At 56.7% G+C, this 25,775-nt stretch overlaps 4 protein-coding genes across 4 annotated transcripts in view; 2 read left to right on the top strand and 2 right to left on the bottom strand.

Annotated features, from left to right (window-relative positions):
• GUITHDRAFT_144721 (hypothetical protein) overlaps window positions 1-5,418 on the bottom strand; it is a gene marked incomplete at both ends in the record, with an annotated part of 5,617 nt that extends 199 nt beyond the window's left edge. The window contains 17 exons of the mRNA XM_005824670.1: window positions 81-254; window positions 590-907; window positions 1,255-1,826; window positions 2,015-2,206; window positions 2,369-2,723; window positions 2,949-3,092; window positions 3,262-3,416; window positions 3,615-3,671; window positions 3,729-3,764; window positions 3,821-4,189; window positions 4,219-4,406; window positions 4,455-4,518; window positions 4,541-4,555; window positions 4,813-4,912; window positions 4,962-5,145; window positions 5,201-5,303; window positions 5,350-5,418. Coding sequence (XP_005824727.1) covers window positions 81-254; window positions 590-907; window positions 1,255-1,826; window positions 2,015-2,206; window positions 2,369-2,723; window positions 2,949-3,092; window positions 3,262-3,416; window positions 3,615-3,671; window positions 3,729-3,764; window positions 3,821-4,189; window positions 4,219-4,406; window positions 4,455-4,518; window positions 4,541-4,555; window positions 4,813-4,912; window positions 4,962-5,145; window positions 5,201-5,303; window positions 5,350-5,418 — 3,095 coding nt within the window. The remainder of the gene's footprint in view (window positions 1-80; window positions 255-589; window positions 908-1,254; window positions 1,827-2,014; window positions 2,207-2,368; window positions 2,724-2,948; window positions 3,093-3,261; window positions 3,417-3,614; window positions 3,672-3,728; window positions 3,765-3,820; window positions 4,190-4,218; window positions 4,407-4,454; window positions 4,519-4,540; window positions 4,556-4,812; window positions 4,913-4,961; window positions 5,146-5,200; window positions 5,304-5,349) is intronic.
• Window positions 5,419-6,165: 747 nt separating this feature from the next.
• On the top strand, window positions 6,166-7,846 carry GUITHDRAFT_116054 (hypothetical protein; the record flags this gene model as incomplete). The annotated part of the gene is made up of 13 exons (XM_005824669.1): window positions 6,166-6,231; window positions 6,291-6,374; window positions 6,419-6,446; window positions 6,496-6,524; window positions 6,666-6,731; window positions 6,786-6,825; window positions 6,863-6,922; window positions 6,979-7,112; window positions 7,170-7,385; window positions 7,431-7,502; window positions 7,561-7,590; window positions 7,634-7,714; window positions 7,763-7,846. The coding sequence occupies 13 exons, from the start codon at window positions 6,166-6,168 to the stop codon at window positions 7,844-7,846; spliced, it is 990 nt and encodes a 329-aa protein (XP_005824726.1).
• A 43-nt stretch (window positions 7,847-7,889) lies between these two features.
• Window positions 7,890-9,506, bottom strand: GUITHDRAFT_165380 (hypothetical protein). The gene is made up of 4 exons (XM_005824668.1): window positions 9,300-9,506; window positions 9,188-9,252; window positions 9,076-9,139; window positions 7,890-9,026 (listed from the first exon to the last, which is right to left on the bottom strand). Exons 1-4 carry the CDS (start codon window positions 9,492-9,494, stop codon window positions 8,046-8,048), a joined length of 1,305 nt encoding a protein of 434 aa, XP_005824725.1. The 5' UTR covers window positions 9,495-9,506; the 3' UTR covers window positions 7,890-8,045.
• A 2,792-nt stretch (window positions 9,507-12,298) lies between these two features.
• Window positions 12,299-24,977, top strand: GUITHDRAFT_89544 (hypothetical protein; the record flags this gene model as incomplete). The annotated part of the gene is made up of 9 exons (XM_005824667.1): window positions 12,299-15,334; window positions 15,467-15,841; window positions 16,262-16,910; window positions 17,025-18,658; window positions 18,707-18,859; window positions 19,004-21,589; window positions 22,141-23,504; window positions 23,693-23,839; window positions 23,897-24,977. Coding segments are annotated over 9 exons (11,025 nt in total), but the record flags the coding sequence as incomplete, so codon positions are not given.
• Between the last annotated feature and the right edge of the window lie 798 nt (window positions 24,978-25,775).

The raw sequence follows: 25,775 nt of genomic DNA, 5'->3' as shown, positions 1-25,775 counted from the left end.
GGGGGAGGGGGGTGGAGGGAGGAGGGAGGAGGAGCAGGAGGAGCGGCGGTGGCGGCAGCAGCAGCAGCAGGGTCAGGTACCTGTCGACTCCGATCACCCCAGTCTTGGCCTCATGCTCGCTGGCGCAGGTGAGGAGGTAGTGGACGGGAATCTCAGTCTTGCAGATGACCTGACGACGAGGAGTGGAACGAGCCTTGTCGGAAGATTCGGAGAATCTGTCCTCCTTGTACTTGACCAAGACGCTGAGCTCGACCCTGCGAGGAGAGTTTCAGGGAGGAGGGAGGAGAGCAGGGAGGACAGAAGGGAAGGGGAAGAGCAAGGGAGTTGGAGAAGCTAGCAAAGGAGGGGCGAGAAAAGTGGAACGAGGACGAGGAGGGAAATGGGGAGAGGGTGAGAGAAGGAGAGAGAGGGAGAAGGAGAAGGAGGGGGGAGAGGAGAAGGAAGAGATAGGGGGAGCGGGAGAGAAGAAGCAGAGAGAGCGTGAGGAGGAAGAGGGGAACGAGGAACAGGAAGAAGTAGAGAGAAAGAGAGAAACGAAGGGGAAGGATAGAGCGCAAGGAGAGAGAAGGGGGTGAGGAGGAAGCCTTACGATCCTTCAGTCTCGATGATTTGGAAGGAGGACTTGAAGTTGAAGTGAGGGTTGGCCTGGTTGACGCAAGGGTCGGAGAAGAACTGCTCTCCCTGACAGACGATGGAGCAGACGACCTGTCCCTTGCTTTTCTTTGCCTCCTCGCTCCACTTCAGCTCCGCCTCGATCACTTTCAAGCTCAGCATGCCGCGGGGAGCAGTAGAGGGCTCGAAGGGGGAGGAGAGGAGAAACATGGAGTCGTCTTTGTTGAGGATGGTGTTGTGAGGAGGAGCAGTGACGACGTAGGGGAGAGGGGCCTCGTTGTCCACCGGGTTGACCCTGTAGGAGGAGGAAGTGAAGACATGACGGGAGAGGAAGGGAGAGGAAGTGAGAGGAGGAGGAAGGGTGCAGAGGATTAGGAGGAAGGGAGAGGAGGTACAAGAGTTAGGGAGGAGAAAGGGAGGAGAGAAAGGGAGAAAGAGGAAGAGGATAAATCAAAAGATAGAATGTTCAGACGTAAAGATGGAGTGCAGCACAAGAAGAGAAAGAGATTGAAGAGCAGGCAGGAGTGGGATATGGAAGGCACAAGGAGAGGAGCAAGGAAGCAGCAGCAGCAGCAGCAGCAGCAAGAGAGAGAGAGAGAGAGAGAGAGAGAGAGAAGCAGCAGCAGTAGGAGTGGAGCATACCTGTACAACCCGATGACCAGCATGCCCCTCTTGGAGTTGAGGTACTGAAACAAGTCCTTGAACTTCTTGCCGACGAAGTTGGGGGGGACGGGGGCGCTGGACAAGGTGGAGGGATGTACGATGCTGGAGGCGTACTCGGCGTTCAGGGAGCCGGAGGAGGCGATGAGCTCGTAGAGGATGGTGATGATGCTGGGGTTGTAGAAGGACTGCACGAGCAGCCGGTCGAGCATGGTGGAGATGAAGACATGGCCGGCGGCGAAGGAGGGGCTAAGGGTAACGTCGCTGTTCTCCATGCACTCTGTGAAGAACATCATGTTCTCCTTGAACTTGAGCTGGCAGGTGATCTTGGCGGTCGGTCGGCACTTTCGGATGCTCTGGAAGATGAGGATAGCGTCGGCGTCAAAGAGCCTGCGGGACGAGTCGTCGTTCTGCTGGGAGGAATTATCGGTAGAGGAGGAGAAGATCACAGCCGTGTTGAGGGAAAGGATTCCAGCCCTCAGCAGGTCCTTCTGCTGCATCGGGGTACCGTACACATAGAAGACCTCGGGGAAGAAACAGATCTTCTTGTAGATCTGCACGATTGAAAATCAGGAGAAGGCATAGGTAACTCCTCCCTCCTCCTCCTCCTCCTCCCGTCTCCTTCTCCTCCTCTCTCCCCCTGTCGTCCTCTCCTCGGCTCCCCTCATCTCGTCCTCAAACATCTTGCTCTCCCTGTCTCCTTCACTCTTCCCCTTCCGCTTCCTCTCCCTCCCCTGCTCACCTCCTCCGACAGAGGCTTGTTGGAGAGGATGACAATGGGTGCCAGCGTCACGTGCTTGTACCTCAGCGTCTCGATGAAGTTGTAGACGCTGCCGATCTCCCCGCACACTAGGATGTGACCCTTGACTAGCTTCTCCACCGACTCCACAGTCATCTCCTCCTTCGTCCTCGGCTGCTCCGTGATGTTGAACGCCTGCAAAGAGGACGGACGTCAGGCTCGCAGCTCCTCCTCCCTCCTCCTTCCTACTCCTCCTCTTCCATTCTCATCCATTCTCCTCCTCCTCCTCCTTGCTCTCCCCCTTCCCCCTTCCTCCTCACCCTCACCCTCACCCTCATCCTCACCCTCATCCTCTACCTGCTTCATGCGCGACAAGCGAGCCGCCATGGGCTCGCACCTCCCGACGGACCCGTCGCTTCCTCCCGACTTGACGTCAGCCTTTTCGCGGTGAAGGGAGGAGATCTGATTGCCGATGCTGTCGGCGGGCTTCGGGGACTCATAGAGTGCGAGGTCCGGCTGGCTGCCGGAGGGCACGAGTTCGAGACCGAAGGAGGTTATGGTGTCGGCCTCCGAGAGGTCGTTGGCGATGGCGTAGACGAAGTGAACGCCCGAAGGGATCTCGTACCTCGAAGGGTTGAGAACCACCCGGCGATCGCCGAAGACGTCGATGATCTCGATGGCAAACGCGATGCACTCGCATTCCTGGAATATCCTGGAGGATTGGGGTAAGGACGAGGAGGAGGATGATGATGATGTTGAGAAGAAGAAAGAGGAAGACTGGGGGGTTTGCAGGAGCATGGTGATAGGAGGGGATAAGCAGGTAGAAGAGCAAGAGAGTGGGAAGGAGAAACGGTAGCAGTAAACGAAAAACTCGAAACTCAAGAGGAAGCAGAAGAGGAGGAGGAGCAGGAGGAGGAGTCCCATCAAACATGTCTACCGGTTTGCAATCTGCCCGAAAGTCATGCCGGCGAACTTGGGTGACAACTTGGTCCTGTAGACTTCCTTGTTGGTCCCGACAACATACTCCTGTTCCCACGAGTCCATGGTGCGAGATCGCCTCTGGTCAGAGGTCCGGATCAGGCTGCCAGCTGTGTCAGGTTCCGAGACTCCTTCCCTCTTCCTTATCCGCTGACCTCCTCCCCCACCCGTTCCCTCTCCTCTCGCTCCCTCCGCTCCACCTCCACCTCCACCTCCACCTCCTCCTCGTCCTCCTCCTCGTCCTCCTCCTCCTCCTCCTCCTCCTCCTCTACTTGCAGACGAGGGTGGCCACTCCGGGACAGATGCAGTTCTTGGCAAGGAGATGCATCTTGATCTCATCTATGCAGACGATCTGGTTCAGGGGGACGCGGAAGGAAGAGTTGATGTAGTTAGCAGCAGACTCCGGCTTGATCAGCTGAAACAAGATCTGCAATGCAATCGTCAAAGGCTGGAAGAGGAGCCGAAGGAGGAGGTAGAGGAGATAGGAAAAGGAAGAAGCAAGAAGAAAGTGGACAAACAAGGAGGAGGAAAGAAGTCGAGAAAGAAGTAGGAGGAGGAGGAAGGACGACGAGGAGGAAGCCAAAACGTTGCTGGAAGGGAGGACTAGAGACTGAGGCGGGCGTACAGGCACTTCTGTCTTCATCTTGGTCAAGTACTGGTTCACTGCAACGACCCGGAAAATCTGCGGGGCTGCCAGTCAGCCTCCCCAAGAGCTTCCCAAAAGACGAAACTGTCCCACCGTTCGTTGATCCATAAGCTTCGGCTCCACGGAATCCTTCGCGCAGCAAACGAGAGTCAACCTTAGAGGAAGACAGAGACGTCTCAAGTCACCTTGTCGCAGAGGAAGAGGACGGCAAGAGCCTTTGTTACACAGGCCCTGTTGAGATCCCGCTCATCGAAAGGAGAACCCTGGACGTACAAGGTGTTCTGAAGGTACTCGGGGCTACCCAGGAGCTTCTGAAGGGTAAAGGACGGCTCTTCTGGCGACAGGAAGACAACGTGAAATACGCTGTTCACGCCATGGTCCTCGTGGAAAAGTTCAACTAGCAGCTCCCGGACGCTCTCCTGCGACAGATCCCCCGACACCACGATATGCTGGAACGCCTTGCGGCACTTGTACACGGCCCGGGAGAACGGAGAGGTCGAGTGGATCAGCTTCAGCAACTCGTTGATCTGCAAACGGACCCATCGGATCACCGGCTGCATGCGAGCTTTAGCACGTTCCCCACCTGATCTCCCAGCACAACGAGGGCAAACAGGATCATGGCAGCAGAGATGATCTTCCCTGCAAGGGTGACTGGGCTGAAGTCTCCGTAGCCAACGGTGGCAATGGTGACAATGGTGAAGTAGAGGCAATCATGGAACCGCAAAGGCTCAACCCACACGTCACTCTGGGCCTCGAAGGCTAGGTACACGCCTACCAGGAGCAGGCGTCATTGGCTGTCGCTTTTGAAGCGACTAGCACCTGTGAAGCAGAGGAGAATGGAGAAGAAGGTGAGAAGAACTTGCAGGATTCTCTTTGAGACATCCTGTAGCGAGTTCACGGAGTACCTCCCACTCGTCATCCTGCGTGAATGAAATCAAAAGGAATGGAAAGCGCGGCAGAATGGACCTGAACAGTGATAGAATGCGCATCAATCTCAGAAGTCGAGCTATACGCAAGAAACTTGGCTGGTTGTACAGTTACCGAAGGAGATTGTGCAAGGTCCACATGAAACAACCTGAACGTAAGCCCCGTACTGATCACGCAAATACTTCCTTGTGAATTGCGGTTGCTGGCAGAAGAACTCTCAACGGCCCCATCAAGTATATGTGTGACAAACCAGGGCAACCAAGAAGGTGATGAATTCTGGGAAAATGGTGATGATGTCTATCATGACCAGGGGATGTTCAAGATGGCGCTTCCTGTCTTCCGCAGCATACCTTCACATGGAGTTAGCCCCTTGACATCTTGATCAGCTGCGCAGCTCACAGGTTGATGCAGAAATCGACGAGGAACACGAAGTTGATCATAGTCTGGTACGAATCTATCTGATTCACCATGTTTATCGCGCTTTCACTCGTTGAGGTATCCAGGTATGTCTGGAGGATATAAAGAACCACACAAGTGAAGCTAGCAATCGCATTCGCGATGTCCAGCCAGACTCCCCACGTCCCTGCATGCGGCAAGTCAGGGGACCGCCTGAGGTCGCTCGAGGGGATGTGCTACACCGCTCAGATTCTCTGCCAGTCGGTTCCTCAACCTGTTGTTGCCCCCGGTCACTTTGGAGACGTATTTGTCGACCCACCGGGCTGCCGACACAAGGCAGTGCACCTGCAAGGCAGGTGAGCCAGGGCTGCCCTGAGAGCTCCTCTGCTACCTCCTTGTGAGGGCTCGTCTTCCCCCGGTTCAGCGGCTGCATCGCCGACCTGCTGAACTCTGTCGTCATCCTGCAACCCCCTGCCTCATGAGACTTGATGTTCGCCCAGCCAGTTTTTGACCTTTTTTTTTTGTCCCAAAAAAAAAAGCCTGATAAAAAAAGATAAAAAAAGATTGGCCCGGAGTCAGTCACTCGGATACTCTATTGGTCTCGGAGTCCCCGGGCCTTGCGGCGGCTCTGAGTCTGGCACTGCGGCCCGGGGCCAGTCGGAGACGGAGCCACTGGGACCGTCGTCCGAGCCCAGGCTCGGAGCCCGGACTGACTCGGTCGGGAGCCCGGCCCCGCGAGTCCGAGGCTGCCAGGCTGAGTGGCCTGAGCGGCCCCGGCCCGCGGGCCGGGCTTCGCCGCCGCGCTGACCCGGGCCCCTGCCGCTGCTGGCCGCCGGGATTTGGCTTCATTGAGGCGGGCCGGGAAAGACTACCGCAGGATGAGAAGAATAATGGGAGGGAAGGGGACCGGACGGAGATCAGAGCAGGACATGACAGAGCAGAGGAGATGAGATGATACATGATGAGAGGAGAGGAGATCATGGCAGATATACGAGCAGAGGAGAGGAGAGGAGAGGAGAGCAGAGCAGAGGAGAGCAGAGGAGAGCAGAGGAGAGCAGAAGCGGCGAGACGAGAGGAGACAAGAAACGATAAGTTGTGATGAGATGGGGGATTAAGGTATGTCAGCAGTCAGGTTGCAGTCCCAGAAAGAGGTGAAAGATAGTTTGATGACGAGTGAAAGATAGTTTGATGACGAGTGACGTAATGAATGGACTCGATGGTAAACAAGGAGCAGGCGGTGCTGCGATGGACAGCGACGGGGACAACGATGATGGTGAGGGCGATGGGACCACAAGCTGGTCCAGAGGAAAGATAACGTGTCTATCAGTCCAGGATTCACAGCCTTTCGAGGGGATGGTCTCCTCAGAAACATTCCGCACAACCAGGATGGGTGATGCTTCGTCAGACATGTTCACTGTACGCTGTTTGCTCTTTCGCGACCTGAGCTGAAGTGCTGGCAGTTGGGTTCAGACAGCTTGACAGCAGCAGGTTGATCGGAAGGGACTGTTTGTGGGTCGGTGACTTACATTCTCGTCAGCCCGGTCCAAGGAAGCTGGCGATGATCAGGTAAACTGCGCGGATGTGGGATGCGATTTTCGCAAGTCAAACTCTCACGGCAGGCGGCGAGGTCGGAGGGCGAGGGAGTAGATTCTCGTCAAGTTCGATTGCAGCATCATGGAGTGCAGGGGACGTGATGATGGGTGGCAGGGGGGAGCACCCTCCTATGTGACGACGTTGCGAGGAGACGCCAATCACGAGGAAGGTCCCAAGAAGGTGCCTGAGCTTTCGAGCTGAGACGGGGGGATGATGATTTATCCTATTTCAAAGGCGACCAAGACTATTGAGAGAAAAAGCATTGCCAAGAAGGGTGAGAGTTGTTCATTTGAATGCGCTTTCCCTGACAGCCTCTGCTTCCATCGTTCAGGCACATCGCCATCCAACAGCAAGAAAAGTTGGTTCACTTTGTGAATTGCCAAGTTGGTCTAATTATGGATGTTTCTGTTGCCTTGGCAATTCCTAGGGTCTAGAGACCAGGATCGATCGGAGGACGAGGACGTGAGTGCTGTTGGTTGCATCGGAGCCTCAACAGCTCTGACTCGTGGTTGCCGCCAGTGGGAAGTTCAGTCGACGAACGATGCAGCATCTGACGAAGATGTAACGACTTCTGCTCCTGGGCGGACGGGGAGGAAGGAGTGATGCTGTTCTGAGCAGTTTGATGAGGCGAAGAAGAAGAAGAAGAAGGGCAAGGGAGGGAAAGTAGGACGGCCAAGGAAGAAGGATCCCAACCTCGACTCTAACGCAGACACGGTGGTCATCGATGACATCAACTTCTTGCAACCCACGTCCAAGAGCCAAGCGAAGAAGAACGATGCACGTCCGTCTGGCGGGGAAGGGTCGAGCCAGAGGCATGCAGCGGAGGGCGGCAAGGTGGGAGGTGGAGAAGGTCGGGAGGGGGTTGAAAGTTGGTCGCAGCTGTTCAGCGATGACGAGAGGGAGAAGGATTATGCAAACAAGCTCTTCGCGATGCTCGATCGGGAGAAGAACGTATGGTTTATCACTGGGGAGTGGGAGGGAAGAGCTTCCGAGCGTTGACTTGTGGCAGGGGCGAATCGATCTCACGAGCATCGTGACGGTGATGGTGTTGGGATGAGACTTCGTCTGTGATCCTCCTGCAGGCCGTGGCTGAGGCGCAAGAGAAGGGGAAGATGAAGATCAGCGGGACGGAGGTGGAAGACATGCTGGTGCTCTTCGACCAGGTCTTGGATTCGTTTCCCCGCTGTTCTCCCCTCTCAAGGACGTTGCAGGACAAGGACGGTTTCCTCACCAAGGAGGACATACACAAGATCGTGGTTGAGGGCAAGATCTGCCCGATCAACTACAGGACATGATGGGCAGGGAGGAGGGTAGCGGCTGCTCCGGCTCCTGAGGGTTCACCGAGATCGATTAATTTCATTCAAAATAAATAGCTGCTAACAAAAAGTCTCTCGCACCCTCTCGACCCGACCGTCAGGTCCCCCGCAGCCACCGAAGCTCCTCCGGCACCATCGGCAGGGTCGTCTCCCCTTCCGCTCCGCCTCCTCATGACCCTCACTCCGCAGCGTTGTCCTTGAAGTACTGCTTCCCTGCTCCGCACTGGGGGCACTTGAAGTTATCGCCGAAGAACTTGAACTCGCGTCCCTTGGCCACGAAGAGGGTGTAGCCGCACACAGTGCACTCGTACTCGTGGGTCCCTTCCGCCCTCTGCACCGGCTCGTCCTTCTTGGGCTCCTCTCCGTGCGTCTTTACCTTGCCATCCTTCAAGTTCAGCTTCTCCTGCTGTCCCTTCCATGCAGCCTCCCTGATCTTCAAGACGCGCTCCTCCTCAGCCTTCTCAGCGGCGATACGAGCGGCTTCCTCCTCCGCCAGCCTCTTCTCTTCCAAGATCTTCTCAATGAGGGCCTCTGCGTCTCCCTTCGAGAGACCGAGCACGTCGTATCCAGGCTGCAGTCCATTCTCAGGCCCGCCATTGGCGTTCAGGATGTCCTTATACGCCTGCTCGGTCAGAGTGTTCTGAAGAACGTTGATGACGTCATCGTTGTAAGACTTGGGGAACCTTGAGCGCAGCTTCTGGATCGTCGTGGGGTCGGGAAAGCAGCGCTCCGTGAGCCACAGGAGCTTTCCGAGCACAGAGGGTTTGTTGGCATTGCGCTCCCAGGTCTCCGTAGGGTTGGGGTAGGGAACGAGCTCCTCCGCTGCCTTGGCGATCTGCTTTGAAGCCATACCAGAGGAGACGCCCATCATCTTGGTGACAGCAGTGAAGTCATTGAGGGAGGTGATGCTGAGGGCCTTGTCCTGAGCCAGGCGCTTGCTGTACTCACGGAACATGTCGGCTTTGTGGAACATGTTGATCACCGGGCCAACCTTGCCAAAGTACTCCTTGACAGTCTCCTGCGAGGTCTTGGCATCTCCCCAGTACATCATCATGGAGTAGCCAAACTCCTCCACGAGCCTCTGCTGACGGGCCTTGTAAGCCTTCACGCCGAAGTATCCGCCGGCAGCGGCAGCCACAGCGCCGGAGACAAGAACCATCTGCCCGCAAGCCTCAGTCGCCACATTGCGTGTCAAGCAAGCAGGTTACCGTGTTGACACCAGACTTGGACATCTGCATCTCTCCCATGGGCGTTGGCTGCTCCTCGTAGTACCTGTTCAACCCTTTGAGAAGACCTGACAACGTTCTATTCTGTACTCACTGCTGCTCCTGTTGACGTTGAGGAGGACCGCGTGCAACGGCGACGTCTCTTGCAACGATGACGACCTGCCGCGAGAATGAGCAAGAGACGGCTGCTAGAGCTCTGGACTTACCGACTTTCCTTCGAGACCCGGGCCTTCGGCCTCCATTCTCAATTGAGCATGCCGCCTGTTCTGAATCTTCGCGGACACTCTTGCCAGCTGCAGGTGACGTTGACCGTGCTTCAAGAAGAGTGAAGGAGTGAAGCACAGGGCATCGGAGAGTGCGAGAAAGATGGCCAACGCTCGGAGAGCAGAACTTCCGTGCATGATTGGAATGAACCTGCCTAAATGTCTCGTAAGTGCACAGCAAAATGCAACAATGAAAAGAGAAGAAGAGAAAGAATCAGCAAATGATGTGAAAGGTGAGATGAGACAATCATAATCTGTTGCACTGAAATCTTCCCCTGAGTCTCTCGGACAGTCTTTGCGCGTCACACACTACTCCTCAAACGTGACTCCATCTGAGTCACCAAATCTTACAGTCTGAGTATTAAGATGCACTCAACAGGGCATCAAATCTTCTAAAGTTGCTCTCTTCACTTGTTCAGAGCTTCAATCCAAGCTTTCCTTAGCGAAATCTACCTGACTTCATCGTTCCGTATCGCCTCCACAAGTCACATCCGCTCCTCTTGCTCTGCTAATTTCCCAGCCCCATAACCTCAAAATCCTGCCGGTCTTCCCCGCCTACTGATCATCGTGCTTCCGGTGATCTTCGTGCTCAGGTCCTGGCCCCTTCAGCAGCTCCTTGCCATCCTCCTTCCTCTCCCATCCCACCGCACGAACGGCGGCCGGCACGACTATAAAATAGATTTACAGCTTAAGGAGAAGCTTGGTAGAAATTTAATAATGACATTATCCAAATAATTCAATACAAATCTTGTTTTGGGCATTTGATCAGTACCATGATTGAATTAAATAATATTATTATTTCTATAACAAACTACTATTGATTGCTGGCAGTACAGTTTTGAGTAGGAAAACCTGTACGATGATTTGTACCAAAGGAAAACTTTCGGGTTTTTGTCACGGTCAGACCGGCCCGCCGCCGGCGGCCTCCGGGTCCAAGGTACGCTCGGCGGTGTCACTCAACTTCAACGATCCGATGCCCGGCGCAGTCACGCACGCGGCAGGCTCCTCCGTTTCAAGTGACTCAAACCCTCAAGGCGGCTCGGGTGACGGGCTCGCCGCGGGGGCGGGAAGTTGGCCCGGCGACCGCCGTCCGGGACTCCGACTCACTGCAGGGGGGAAATCAGTGGCCCGGGATCGGGGTGATCCGAGTAAACATTACTGCCACTCAGCCAGCCTCAAGGCTTACCTTTACTCAAAGTCAAGTTTAGTCGAGGAGGCTTGACCCTGACACTCTCCGACGCACAGGCCAAACTTTGAAACGGCGCTGATACCTTCACTTAACCGTAGTCAACTGTGCAGGACCGTCATTCCCCCCACGAGCCATGCCAGCGGTATCGCTGTGCCCCGGCCGCCGAGGAACTCAGTTCGGAATGAGACGGCGCATACTACCGGCCCCCGGTGATGGCAGCAAAGGACCGTACAGGCCCGAGGCCTTGAGCCGCGACGACTCGAACCGAGAGACCGTCGGACTCGCCATCCAGCGCCTTTGGCGGGGCGTGCAGTGCATACAGTGCATTACGATGCCCCTTACCCGGGCGCGGCCGGGCCTCACAGTGGCCGGGCTCGGGCCTCCGACTCTCACTGAGTCACGAACTCCGAACGGTTCACTGCTGAGTGTCCTTCAGCAGCAGTAGTCACTACTTGAAAAGTCGGAGCCTGGTTGCAAGACGTTACATTTTTTTGAGAGCTGTAACGGAGTCTGACGCGCCATGCGCCCCCAGGGCTAGAAAAGGCAAGAGCAGCATGCAAACGTGTGCAACGGAGCTGCATGTCGACCCTCCATGTTCTCTCCTGCTCTCTCCTGACCCTCCTCCCTGTCCTCTCCCTTCCGATCAAGAATCTGATCTGCTCTCTTCCTCCTTTCTCCTGCCCTCGCCGTAATCCCCGAGAAAAGCGTGGGTTTCTGTGTTCGATATTCTTCATACCTCATGCGAGCTGGTTGGATCAGCTCAATACTCTCTATTTTGCATAACATTGTATATGCTGTTCCTCGCTCATTCCTGTCTTCTTGTGACCTGCATGATGTGGGTTCGAAGTACCTTTCCGTGTGCTGATGTCACCAGAGTTTCTGGGTCGAACGGATGCCTTGACGATACTGTTCACCTGCATGCGTGTTACCCCTGCTCATATGTCTACTCTTGATTACATACCATGATCTCTCATCGCCCTGCTCTCCCTGGCACATCTCTCGCGATTATCCAGCGCCTCCCAGATTGTATCTTGAAGCTAAACTTGGATTTTCTCTGTTTCCACTTGAGCGCTATCAACCAGGCTGACATTGTTGTGTTTTAGTGTTCCTGCATGTCTCTGCTGTCTGAAAACCTCTGAAGGTGTGGTTTCTTGTGTCTATTGTTGAATGTTCTTCACCGTGCATTCAGGGTGAGGGAGGGCACCTCTGGAGTACATCAAGGGGAAAGAGCTCTGCTGAACGCGGCATGTCGGACAAACAGCCTCTGCCAAAGGGATGGTCCTCGCACCAAGACCCCGAGACCAAACTTACCTTCTACTTCAATGCTGAGACTGGGAAGTCTCAGTGGGAACGACCCGAAGAGCCAACCACCGTGACCAATGCGCTTGCCGCACATATCATCGAGCAAGCCAAGCAGGCAGCTGGTGCAAAGATTGCCAACTCCATTCCCGATTTCGCACAATCTAAGTCATCTCAACCGACAGGGACAACGTCAGATAAGGAATCAAAGGCAGGCAAATTGTCCGCGATCACCAACTCATTCTTCAAATCTAGCACCAACATGCCAGTCTGGGAAAATACGGCTTTTCTGGACTTGTTTCTTGATGGCTGTTTTCCTCACAAGAAGCATGGGATACAGAAAACATTCGCGAAGGATGCTGCGAGTCTTTTGATGACTTCGCTCCCTGACGTGACGACTGAGTGGCGAGACTCACTCGATCAACTGGGGGTGACGTCGAAGATTGATTCCTTGATGTCGATTGTTAAGGACTTTGCTGATCTCAGCAGCAATGTGCCAACAGGATCCAAGAATGAGCAGTCTGCGCTCGAATACATAAACGGGATTGTGACCAGAATCAAGGCTCTGCCTTCTAAAGCCTTCACTTTTATTCCTGCCGGATGGGCTGATGGCAAAGAAGATTATGCAGTTCTGATCGTCATCGAGCGGATCTCGTCTGACGTTCTCAACGTAGCTATCTGTAATACTGGACCAGACGGGCTCAGCTATCATCCTATCCGTGCAAACGTAACCGAATCAGCAAACATGCAGTATAAGATGACCATGGTGTTCCAAGAAATTCCAGAGAACAAGTTGACAGATTCGTCTTTCTGGTTTATGCTGAGCCGGATGTTGGTGTGGCCCAACGAAGAGAACAAGGCGAAGCTCCTCTACGAAACTTTCCTACCTCATCTCAACTTGCGGCCGCTGTTGGCGACCCAGGCTCTGAATGACAAGGACGATATTCTTAACACGGGTTGGACAGTCCCACCTCAGGGTGGGGACCCGTCGTTCATTCATTGTATACTTGAAGCTTGTAAGTTTGTGCTGGCTCGTCAAGGCTTGAGCTACGAGCAGCAGATGACTTGGGAGCTCTTCGTCAGGTGGCACTCTTGCAGGCACCTTGGACAAGAGCTGGAGAGTGCGAAGAGTCTGGACTCGTCGCATGCCAGGGTGTGTCGCTATGCTTGCAAGGAGCTGGCTTCCTTTTGTCAGAAGGTTACTTCGTTGCCGAAGAACATCCTGCAGCGAGAACATGTCGTGGCCATTCTGGGCGTTTGCAACTCAATCGAGAACAGACTTGAAGAGCTAGACTCCTCTAACTCGGAATTCCCAGCTGTTCTTGACCTCACAGGAGAGAATGGAGTCCAAGCAGAGTACCGACCTTTCAACTTCTTCGATGGGTTCATCCGAGACGAAGACATTGAGGCGCTGGCAGGGCCCTTGGACTCGGAGCAGCAAATCTTTCGTCCTATCCAGTTTACACGAATCCCGGATGAAGTTGTCGAACTGCAGGATGTTATTAAGGCACTGAGAGAGTTGGAGCACATTTGCCTTCTCCTCTCAAATCAGGGGAAGCAGATTCGGAGTATGAACCTCCACCTCGCTGTTGCTGTCCACCATGTCTTCTTGCGCGTCCTCCCCATCCCTCTAACTTCTCAGCATCCCGATGGCTCCAAGTGCATCTGGCAGAAGCCGATGAGATATGAGACGCAAGTTGATGTCCTCCGCCTCGTGCACAACATCAGCAGGTTCTACGCAGCTTCGATCATGTCTCTGCCGCACACAAGGACGTTGGAAGCTGCTCGACTCCTGACTTTCGGAAGCATGATGGCCATCTCCGACGCCGTGCTGAGGAAGAGGGCTGTTGACTTTCCCTCCATGCTGAGCCTGCATTTCGACGCCAAAGCTCCACTTACTGCTGCCTTCGACCAATTCCCTTTTGGGATCGATGCCAGCGCCTACGTCGTCGTGACAGAGGACATGTTGTTGTTCGCTCCAGAGTTCTGCACGTGTCGTTCAAGCATCCTCGAGTATCTTACCGGTGTAAGATCGCAGGTGCCGGACGATCATGTCCTGTTCCCAATGGAGTATTATGACACCGATGCGAGTCAAAATCAACATCCCTGCGGGAGTGCTCAGCTCATGAAGCAGATGTGCTGGGAGATGGGCTTTGTAAATGATGATTTGTACCTTTACGTCACTGGCCAGAGGTGTGACATTGTGGACTTCTATCCTGAATTAGCATTCTACCGCGACATCGTCGCGCTGTTCAAGTTCATGACTCTCAACGCCCCGTCGGGTCTCCCTGACGTGAAGCAGTGGACGGCAGCAGACGCGAAGATCTCATGGAGGGTCGTCGACGACAGGTTCAGCGCAAAGATCTTCGGTATGGACATGAAGCTTTCGTTGCCGGAGGGGATGCAGGGGACCAAGAAAGAAAACTTCTTGATCCAGCTGTTTCGCAGCAGTCGACCCAGGAGCAGCATCCGAGGGGGAGCCGATCCAACCACCCTGTGTGGTACTCGCATCGAGTCGGAAGAAGATGTCCTGCATGTTCGTGACTTGCCGACGTTTGGTGGAAAGTTGAGTCCAACCAACGCAGAGATCCTCCTCTCTTTCCTCACCGTCCCTTATATCCGCATCCCCCTCGTGATCAACTTCTTTGCCTCCCCCGAGAACATCAGGGTCCTCGCCAATGCTCAGATGCAGGAGGTTCTCGACTCGGTCATGTTCGAGCCAAGTTTGTGGCAGCCAAGAGAGGTTCATGTGGTCCCCGATGTCGTCCCGGCCCCTGACCGCTCCCACTTGGCTACCAACTGCGGGCTGCTGTTCAACGAGCTCATCAAGGCCCCCCAGGGCATTCTCAGTGCCTTGCAGAATGTCTTGAAGTTCGCCCTTGAGCTCGACACAGGCCGGTGGACCAACCAGTCAGCCGCCATCATCCTCTACGTCCTGCGCCTCCTCGTTCGCATCGAGGGCTTCATGATTTTCCTTGTCCGTTATAACGAGGAGAAGAGAGACTCGTGCATCGGTCCCGGGTGGAAGTGCAGTGTCGACGGCCTCGGAGCGGACAAGGAGACCCTGCAGAAGATCGAAGTGGAAAGGAAGAAGATCAGAGAGATTGTGAATCAGCAGGCTCGATCGATCCTTGATCGCTGGATCTCCTTTGCGATCAAGAAGAATGAGATGGGCAAAGTGGCTTACCTGTACGCGCACTGCGTCTTTATTTGGCAGAACCTCTCCCCGGACGAGCTGACCGATGACGTAGTCATCAACTTCCTGTCAAGTCAGTTGTTCCTTGCTACAAGGTTCAGGTCTCAGACCAAGGAGTTCAGTCTCGGGCCGCAGAAACGGGTGAAGACCGAGGTAGAGCAGGCAGACATGTTTGGGAACGGCCTGCAATCGGAGCTGTTTGAGATATTCCAGAAGCAGAGGGGGATGATCATGTCGTGGCTTGACGCTGACCCGGCAAGACGCAACGAAGTGATGGAGGCGATCGTAAGGATCGTTTCCCTGACGTCGTCAGCCAGCATCGACAAGAGCTACGCCAAGAATCGGTTCTGGAGGAGCATGGACGGGCGCAACTGTATTGGAAGGTTCGTGCCCTGCTCGAACCAGAGGAGTCCGTCGGACCAGCAGGAGATCGAGGAGCAGAGGGAGTACACCCGCGGTCGAGAGGTGGGAGAGATTGAAGTCAACATCCAACTAGGAACGTTCTCCCTCAACACCAGCAGGCTGGAGGGAGTGGACGAGAGGATATCCTGCTTCCCCGAGTTTGAGCAGATGTTCGGCAGCGAGGGTCAGATGGCGCAGTGTGCGGCGATCAAGCTGACGACGAGGAGGCTATGGTACAGGCTGATAGGCCGACGCCACGACCTGATTCTATGGAAACCTGACGAGAGAGCACCAAAGATCCGCTTCAAGCGCAAGTATCCCGAGACCCTCCATCACTCGGAGTCTTGGATCTCTGAGATCTGGGACCAGTGCCGCCGTGACAACGACTTGCTCCCTGGAGTCCAGCAGATCTACCTGGAAGACTCGTACGATTCCAAGTCCCCGTTCGCGCGCCTGTGCGGCTTCCAGGTCATCACAGAGGACAAGTCGACCGTGTTGAGGGAGGGAGAGCTAAAGAAGCTTGGTGGGACTCTGCTGAACAAGTGGAACAGCCGTTGGTTCGTCCTCAGTGGGAGTCAGGTGTCCTACTACGAGAGTCAGAAGGACTACAACTCGGGCAAGAACCCGAAGCTTGCGGTGAAGTTGACAGACATCAGAGAGGTCGGGGAGGTCTCCGACGCGCCCAACGAATTCTACATCCTCACCAACTCCGGCAGGACCCTCCACCTCCGGGCCTCCCATCGGTCCGAGAAGGAGGAATGGATCGACACGCTGGCCCCTAAGACTTCGCTCGTCGAGATCGTCATCTTCCGTGCACAGAGGGTGGTGCACATCTACAACGTGGTCGAGCACGGCCGTCGCTTCCATCGCCAGCTGGTCTTCTCCTCGGACTGGCACTTCTCGATGCACGAGATGCCCCCCCTCCACCCGCTGGAGACAGGAGGGGTTTACAGCAAGTTCTCCTCAGCAGAGAGCAACAGCGATGGCAGGCCGGCCATCAGTCGGCCTGTCCTGGCCCACGAGTCGCTCGTCATCACCAGGAACCTGGGGACTTCACCCAAGGACTTGCAGACTTTCGTCCCCACGCTGCTGCTGAAGGGTCTGCTGCCGGACGCCATCATCGACGAGTACACTTTCTGGCAGAACGAAGATGACTCGTTGACGGGCTACTACAAGCCAGAGATCTCTCAGAAGATGCAGAGCTCCTACGTGCTCAAGATCAAGCTCGTGCGGAACTCGAGCCGGAGCGACAATGCCGCGGCTCACGTGGAGAGATTTCCGCTAAAGCATTTCGTGAGGTCGTCGCAATACCCGTTGATCGTTGCCGAGCAGCAATGGAATGAAGAGAAGTCGCTCGAGTACTCCGACAACGAGGGATACACCCTGCTGAACTTGTGCAACTCCCCAGAGGGAAGTGTCATGTACCGACTTGCACAGATGCTGTCGAAGATGGATAACCTTTCTCACTGTCTCGTCTGGACCAAGTCGAAGATCCCACCAGGAAGTGAGAGCAACGGCTGTACGATCGACCTGATCGAGCTGCCAAGGCTACAACTCTCCTTCTTCTCTAAGGTGTGTCCAGATGGGGTGACTCGTCTCTTCAGCAGCAGCCATGCTGGGCTCTTCATAAGCCATAATCGCAACGTTCATCTCAACAAGATTGTAAGGGGAATCCCGCACGGCCTCGTGTTGGAGAGCATGGAAGGAGAGGTGTCGATCATAACTCCTGCCAGCTTGCCATTCAGACGAAACTACCAGAACGGGAAGCTGATCTCAACAGAACTCATCTTTAACCACAGGGACGACAACCTGCGCTTGAGCTGCATGAGCGTTAGGCAGTACATCTACCCCGTCCACATCTCCTCCATGTTCCTCTTCACACAGACCTTCGCGTCAGCGTTGAACCTCCTCCTCCTGCGCTTCCTCAACCTCCAGCACACGGATGTCTTCAAGCTTGCTGACTGCTGTGTCTCGGACACCAAGCTGTCGCACGAGGAGGAGCTTCTGCTGTCGCAGCTTCGCTTCTTGGAGGACGACGTGTTCCCCGACGCTCATGCCTGCCGCCTCAAGATCTCGCTGGTGACTTCCAACTCGGACATCACCCCCCCCTGGGACATCAACTCGGAGATGCTTCACTACCTCTCCAAGTTGGAGCACGTGTCCGCCGCCTGCCGCCTATCGGTGGAGGAGGAGCTCTACCTCCTGCAGAATCACGTCACCGTCTCCCTCAACTACAAGTTGGGCAACAGGCAGCAGTTCCTGCGAGCCCTTACCGACTGCTCGACCTCGCTGCTCTTGCACTATCCCACCCGCCCGTCTCTGCAGGAGGAGTTTGACAGCGTGTCCGACAAGTCCTGCCTCAACTCAGACCAGGACGGCTTCCTGTCCAAGTTTGAGAACGTCAGTTACAAGAGGCCGCCGGACGCCATCGGGACGGCAGCAGTGGCTTGCCTGAACAAGTGGCTGAGCAATGGGATGAAGCTCAAGGGAGGGAAGGACGACCTCGGCTTCCTCTTCTTCTACGAGATGATGACGGGGACGTGCAACGTGAAGATCCTCGGGCAGGACCAGACGTTCAACATGGCTTCGCTCATGATCCGCATGCTCCCAGACAAAGAGTGGAGGCAGCATTCACTCCTCATGTCCGTCCTTCGCGCTTTCATGCGCAACTCCAGCCTGTGCATCGGGATGAATGCTGGAGAATGCCCCAAGATTGCGCCGGAGCAGGCGAACAGCGTCTTCAAGATGATGTTCAAGGGAATGGACAACCCGTTCTCTCGCATCTGCAAGGAAGTTCAGCCCTATCTTCAGAAGAAGCGGGATAAGATTGACTGGTGCTTCCCCTTCTTTGACAAGATCCTCCTGCCGTCCACCACGGAGATCCCAGTCTTCTCCACCCTCCCCCGCAAGCTCATCACAACAAGAGTGTCCGACTATGCTTGCGACTCGAGGACGTTGAAACCAACCAAGAAGATCAAAGTTGGCAACGCTGAGGTTGGGCTGACCCCCGAAGACGTCAAGGTCTTCGGTGGAAACCCTCTCTTCGCCCTGGGACTGGACAAGTTGCTGTCAGCACAGACGCGCCAAGAGCAGGGGATGCCCCCGGTGTCGGACAAGCTTTCTTTCAACCTCAACAAGCACGAGGCCGCGAGGTCGCACATTGCGATCTCGATGTTGCACAGGCTGGAAGACGACGCCAAGTGTTATGCCGAGCAGGTCTTTCCTCCTTGCAGACTGTATTTGCGAGTGACTGTGGGTTGACAGGCGAACAAGGGGATCACTATGAAGATGAAGATGCTGTACGACGATGAGATCAAGAAGTATGTCAACGACCCCACGTGCAAGGAGCTCGAACAAGTCATCTCGGGCATCCAATCGCTCATCAAGTCCCTACAGTCAGTGCAGGCTCAGGACAAGGTCAAGGTCGAGACCTCACACAAGATTCTCCTCTCCCTCGCCAACCAGGTGCCGCAGTCGAAGGCCTCCGGCTCCTCGGATGATGCCTGGGCGGGCCTCCGCCATGAGATGGCGAGGCTGGGCAAGCAGGAGCCCTACGTCGAGCTCGACCACCTCGTCACCCTTCTGATCTGCACAGACGCGATCAAGGAGCTGCTGACGTGGAACCCTTTCCTCGACAGGGAGTCGGCCGAACTTGTTGTCAGCCTCACCATTCACCACATCTTGCACGTCGTTCGGATCGGCCACGTGCGCCGCTGCCTGACTGACGCCAAGGAGCTGCTGGACTGCTTGAAGGCCCTCCAGAAGACTTCGGCAGTGCAGGCGCGGGAGGACCCGACGATCCTGCAGGAGCTCATCCTCAAGTCGAACCTCGTGGCGAAGTCCCTGACTATCAGGAGGACGTACATGAAGCAGCACAGAGAAGAGGAGATGAGTTTCGACCCTCGCTTCCTGGTCTTCGAGTATATCCATAACGTCATGCTGAGGGACCAGCAAGTCGACCTTGTGCAGGAGTTCATGTCTGCCGTCTCTGACCCGAAGCGAGGGTCGACGTGCCAGCAGCTGATCATGGGGGCAGGGAAGACGACGGTCGTCTGCCCGCTGCTGGCTCTCATGCTCGCAGATGGGAAGCGGCTGGTTGTCCAGGTGGTCCCCAGGGCCCTGCTGGAGTTTTCGCGGTACATCATGAGAGAAAGGTTCTCGGCGCTCATCCGGAAACCCGTCTACACCTTCAAGTTCGACCGCTTCCGCAACGTCACGATGGACACGTACAGGAAGCTGGTGAAGGCGAGGAACAGCAAGGCAGTGGTGGTCACGACTCCGGTGGACATCAAGGCTTTCTTCCTCAAGTACATCGAGATCCTCCACATGCTCGACCACTCGCCCTCGGCCTCCTCGAGCCAGAACCTCGACGTCGGGAACTTGAGGTCGCAGGCCAAGCTGTGCGTGCGGATCCTCGAGCTGTTCTTCTCCGGAGCCCTGCTCATGGACGAGGTCGACCTCGTCCTTCATCCCCTCAAGTCGGAGCTGAACTTCCCCATCGGGAAGAAGGAGCCGCTGGATCTCACCGAGACCAACACGGGCAAGGGGTTCCGGTGGGAGATCCCGTACCACCTCCTCGACGCCCTCTTCTACGCCACCTCCGGCTCCATGAGCGTGCCCCTGCATGGCAGCGCTGAGGCGGAGAAGGTCTTGCGCGAGATCCAAGTCGTCATCGAGGAAGGGACGAGCCTGAGGGTCTTGCAGCGGACTCCGCACCTTGTGCTGCTGAGCAGAAGGTTCTACAACGAAAAGATCCGCCCGATTCTCATCAGGTGGGCCGTGTTCTGGTTTTCGATGCAGAGGAAGTCGGGGGTGGACGATGCGCATATCATCTCCTACCTTTCGGTCGAGAAGTCGAGCAGCGAGGGCAGCGAGCGATTCTCCAAGATCGGGATCAACGTGGAAAAGGTGGACGACGAGGTGTTCAAGATGCTCAACCTCTGCCACGAGCTCATTCACTCCGTTATCCCGTTCGTCCTCGCCAAGATCGACCGAGTCTCCTACGGGCTGCTCTCGCTCGAGCAGATCGAGAGAGAGAAGTCCGCCGAGTACCTTGTCCCCAAGTCTCGCTCCATCACCGCCGTCCCCTTCGTTGGCAAGGATGTGCCCAGCGAGCGCTCGGAGTTCGCGCACCCCGACATCGTTATCTCGCTCACCATCCTAGCCTTCCGCTACGAGGGGCTCCGACACTACGAGCTGAAGGGCCTGCTGAAAGACCTGCAGCAGTCCATGTTCGACGAGGAAGGGCCATTCGCCAAGAGGCCGAGCTCGAGGCAATTCGTGGAGTGGGTCTACCTGGCCGGGGGGGTCGTCCGGGGGATCGCACGAGAGGAGCACCAGAAGATGCTCCAAGTCCCCGGGGTGAGGAAGCTGAGGAGCGACCCTGTGGAAGTTTGGCCTTTGCGCCTTATAGACTTCGACGACCCTGAGCAGTTCGAGCCTCTCTTCAAGCTCCTCCACCGCCTCCCCCAGCTCATCCACAACTACCTGCACAACACCATATTCCCCGACGTGCTCAAGCATCAGGCCATGAAGCTGTCGGCGTCCGGGCAGGAGCTGGGAGGCGACATGCTCTTCAAACGGCGCCTGGGATTCTCAGGGACGCCATCGGAGCTCCTTCCTCTGGAGCTCGGCAAGTGTCGGTACGACCGGGGGACAGACGGGAAGCTGCAGCACGTGCTGACAGACCCCAAAGTCGTCAGCTCCAAGATGATCGAGTCCCCTTGGAGCGTCAAGAGCCTCCTCGACCTCATCGCCAGCAGCTCGGACCCGCAGTATCACGCGCTCATCGACACCGGCGCCCTGATCACAGGCATGACGAACCTGGAGGTGGCGAGCTATCTGATCGAGGCCGGACTCAGCTGGGCAGAGGGAGTGGTGTTCCTCGATGAGCTGGATAGGAAGATGATCCTGCTGAGGGACGGGCACAAGGTAGTGCCCCTGAACCAGTGCGACATCCACAAGGCAAGAAGGTTCGCCTTCTACGATCAGGTTCACACCACAGGGATGGACATACAGCACTGCCTCAACGCCAAGGCCGTCCTCACCCTCGGCAAGGACATGACCTTCCGCGACTACGCGCAGGGGGCGTACAGGATGCGAGGGATCGGGATGGGGCAGACGATCCAACTTTTCGTCATCCCCGAAGTGCAGCAGCTGATCGACGACAATCTCAAGGCCGTCAAGTCGCAGAAGTCGCAGGAGGAGAAGCTGAACTTGCTCGAGCGAGTCTCCGCATGGCTCGTCGTGAACTCCATGAGGTCGGAGAAGGTCCAGTTCAACATGCTGTGCGAGCAGAACATGCGCAACGTGTGGAGGAAGAACGCCTTCAACTTCCTGGTGTGGCGGTGCAACGACGTGGGAACTACAGACTCTGACAAGAAGCTCGTTCGCTGTATCGATGCCTTCCTCGAGAGGCTCGACTTCCAGGTCTGAAACCCACCCCACCCCTCCCCCCTCTTGTCTTCTTGCCACCTACCCCTTTGTGTCCCACACCGCATCCTCCCTCCTCTCGTCCTCTCATTCCCTCCACTGGGCTCGTCCTCCTCCTTCCTCCTTCTTCTCCCTCACTCCTCACTCCTCACTCCTCACTCCTTTACTCCTCCTCCTCCTCCTCCTCCTCCTCTCTCCTCCTGTGCGGCTGACTCATCTTTCATAAGATTGAGAGTGAAATCCCGCGTGAGAGAACTTTCTCGGAGAGGCTAGCGGACATGCATCGTCAGAACAACGACCTGCTGGAACGAGATGAGGAGCGGGAGCAGGTCAATCATATCAAAAAGATCGCCACGTGGACGGACGAGAAGAGTGAAGAACGGCCTGCGCAGTTACCTGAGAGTGAGTTCATCGAAGAGCGGACGCTGTCAGCAGAGCAGGAGCAGGAGCAGGAGCAGGAGCAGGAGCAGGAGCAAGAACAGGAGCAAGAGCAAGAGCAAGAGAAGGAGATGGAGGAGGAGACGATGGAGCTGGAGCAAGCAGGGACCGGAAAGCTTCCGTTCTCAACGAAGAGGCAGACCCACACGCCATGGCCGGTCAAGAGCCTGGCGCAGGGGAGCGAAGGGATGAAGAAAGCCTTCTATCCCTGCTCGGACTTTTATGTGTACAAGGACTTGGGATTCAAGGAGGGCGGCAAGCCGATCCAGTTCCACCCGTACCTGCTCATGTCGGAGAATCACTTCCACCGGGTCTGGTGCATGAGCGCGCACAGGAGGCTGAAGAACATCACGGTGATCCTCGAGTGGATCCCGGACGTGTCGGAGGTGAAGGAGGTGGCGGCGTCGGAGGTAGGGATCATGTTCGACTCTCCCGATAGGAGGATGAGGCTGCAGCGGACGTTCGACCTCTTCGACGTGGACAGGAAGGGATACCTCTCCCTTAACGAGTTCCGCCTCTTCGCCGAGCTCGTCGACCCGACGCTCACCGACGATAGCTTCAGCAAGCTCGTCCACAGGGTCTCCGAGAGTCGCGCTAGCCCCCCCGGCGACTTCCGCGCCTCGTTCGCGGACGTTGACAGGATGATGGTCAGCCAGGCCTTCAACACCGTCCACCGCCCGAGGTTCTACGTGGCGATCGCACTGGACGAGGCGGAGCATCTTAGAGGGATCATCCATCAGCGGCAGGGGAGTCGGCTGGTGGAGGAAGGAGCCTTGTGCTCTGTCGGGCTCAGGATGATCACCAAGGGGATGAGCGGCATCCTGCTGGACACCAGCAAGGGCTTCGTGCCGTCTCCTCCCCTCCAGCACCTCACCGCTGTCACCTCCTACCGCTTCCTCGACTCGCAGCTCTACTTCGAGGACAAGATCGTAGGGACCTCCATCCGGGCGATTCAGAACAACTCGCGGGAGGAGAGGCAGACGTTCTTCAACGAGGTTCGCATGTGCAGGAGGCGAGCACTCAAGGACTGGAGGGAGTGCCCGGTATCGCGCTTGCTCCTCACCCCTGACGAGTATCACCACCTGGAGTTCCTATCCATCATCACGGCAGTCAGGAGCTCGATCCGAAGGAACGGCCTCAAGGTCTTCGATGTCTTCAGAGGCTTCGACTACGATCGCGATGGACTCCTCAGGTCTCCTGCTGCTCATCCCCCTGCCTCCTCCTCCTCCTCCTCCTCCTCCTCCTCCTCCTCAACTTCCTGGTTTTGTCTTTGTCCTACTTTCGTGCGATGTTTGACTCTCTTCTTGTACTCTCCTGCTCACCATCTACTCCCTCGACTCCTTTCGCTCCCCTCACTCTCTCTGACTCTCCTGCCTGCAGCTGCTCGGAGCTGTGGGGAGGCTTGGAGTGGCTGGGCATGCGCCTGACGCCCGACGACATCTACGCCATCGTCCGCTTCGTGGACAAGAGCGGCGATGGGAGGATCAGGTTCGCGGACTTCAACGCAGCCTTCGAGGTGGAGGATGAGTCGGCAGACGAGGCCACCACCCAGCTGGGCAAGGCGATGAACTTCTCTGACATCAGGCCGAAGCCCATCGACGAGCTCTACCTTGACCAGGAGGTGCGGGAGACGCGGCAGCGGCTGGCGCCTTCGTGGAAAGACCTGGAGCAGATTAAGGTGAGGGTGAAGGCGGTGGACCACTGGCTGCACGTGTGGAACAGCGACTACTCGGGGGCGAGGAAGGAGACGAGCATCTGGCATGCCAAGTGGGACCCGTCGATCCTGAAGAGGAACGTAGTTGAGGTGCAACTGGGACACTACGCTGCCATCGGCATCGGGAGGCCGAGGATGAACCGACCTCCTGCAGAGTTCAAGGCGATGACCCTCGAGCTGCTAGACGCGCAGGTTGGGACACTCTCGAAGAGCCCGAGGCTGGACGAGGAGCATCTCAACTCCTTCCTCCCGCACCCTGTCAAGTTCAAGATGTCATGGTCCAAGTGCTCCGGCAGCGTCAAGGTGTACGTCTGGAAGGCCGTCCCTCCCACCAAGGACTTCGTTGCCATGGGAATGGTCTGCTCCACCTCCAGCCAGCCCCCGCGCCTCGACTGCATGCGCTGCGTGCCCAAGAGCTGGTGCTCGCAAGCTCACCTGCGCCCTGAGCCCGTCTGGGACGATGCGGGGACGGGAGGGAAGCGAGGAAGCTTCTGGGTGGTGAACTCCCTCCGCCTCTTGCACGCTGTCGAGGGGCACGAGGCGCCCGTGGGCCAGCTTTGGGATCTTGCAAGCGACAAGTTTGCGGCCTCGTGCGGCTGGTCGGAGTCGAGCTGGAAGGCAGCCTTCGAGGCCCTAAGGGCACAGGACGCATCGTTCGAGCCTCGAGGGGAGGAAGAGCCGAAGGCGCAGCAACAGCAGCAGCAGCAGCACGCGAAGAGGGGGGAGAAGAGCTGGGAGGACGTTAACCAGTACAACCCCAAGGACGGATGGCTCGACTTCGAGGAGGGGAAGGGTAAGTGGCGGAGGGTCCGGATGAACTTAGACGCGCATGGCAACGTGTCGTGCTGGCACTCGGGGCCGGACGCGAGGTTCCCGATCCCTGCTGGCTTCGAGGTGAGGGAGTGCAAGAGCGCGAGAGCAGGCAAGTACGCGTTCCGCATCGACTTCAAGAGCCCCGTCCTCCTCAACCAGGAGTTCTTCCACGCCCCCAAGCGCGCGCACAAGCTCGTGCTCGCAGCCCCAACGGCAGAGGAGAAGGATCGATGGATCTCCGCGCTGGACATGGCAGGGAGGATGCAGGCGAGGAACCAGATCAACGCTGACCTCATCGAGGCCGCCAAGCACATGCACAAGGAGAAGCCCCCGCGAAGGAGCGAGCAGGAGGAGGCAGCCAACCAGACCGCCAGCACGGGACGAGGCTCCTTGCCCTCCGCTGGCCCCCACGCGCTCCAGGCCCGGGAGGAGCCGCCAAGAAGGCCCCTCCCTTCCAAGCCTCACCACGACCAGCGGCTGTCACAGCCCCAGCAGCCCCAGCAGCCCCAGCAGCAGCCGAAGCCCCAGCAGCAGGCAGGGAAGAAGGAGGCGGAGAAACTTCCTGCAGGGTGGACGGCTCACCATGACGAGGAGTCCGGGCTGACTTTTTATCACCATGCTGCGTCGGGGAGATCGACGTGGGAGTTTCCGCAGGAGGAGAGCCAGAAGGAGGAGTTCGAGGACTGCGCTGAGCCTGAGGATCAGGTCAAGGAGGGGAGCGAGTGGACGGCGCACTTGGACCCTGACAGCGGTCTGACCTTCTACCACAACACAAGGACGGGGCAGTCGCAGTGGGAACCGCCTCCGGGCTTCAAGGGGTGAGATGTGAAGGAGGAGGGAAGCAGGGAGGAGGAGGAGGAGGAGGAGGAGGAGGAGGAGGAGATTCTTCCTGTTTCGTTGTATTAAAAATGAGGAAAGCTGTGACGCTTCCCTCCC

The sequence above is a fragment of the Guillardia theta genome, assembly GCF_000315625.1.
Source record: "Guillardia theta CCMP2712 unplaced genomic scaffold GUITHscaffold_91, whole genome shotgun sequence".
Taxonomy (NCBI): domain Eukaryota; class Cryptophyceae; order Pyrenomonadales; family Geminigeraceae; genus Guillardia; species Guillardia theta.
The sequence above is the reverse complement of the archived record's forward strand: the minus strand, read 5'-3'. Positions and strand labels throughout refer to the sequence as shown.

Bases quoted from the DNA above. Each gene is read 5' to 3' on its own strand.
- GUITHDRAFT_165380 (XM_005824668.1), bottom strand. From the start codon at position 9,494: ATGCACGGAAGTTCTGCTCTCCGAGCGTTGGCCATCTTTCTCGCACTC. The intron at 9,253-9,299 runs GTAAGTCCAGAG...TTCTCGCGGCAG, and splicing joins CGGGTCTCGAAGGAAAGTCG to GTCGTCATCGTTGCAAGAGA. The intron at 9,140-9,187 runs GTGAGTACAGAA...AGGGTTGAACAG, and splicing joins CAACGTCAACAGGAGCAGCA to GTACTACGAGGAGCAGCCAA.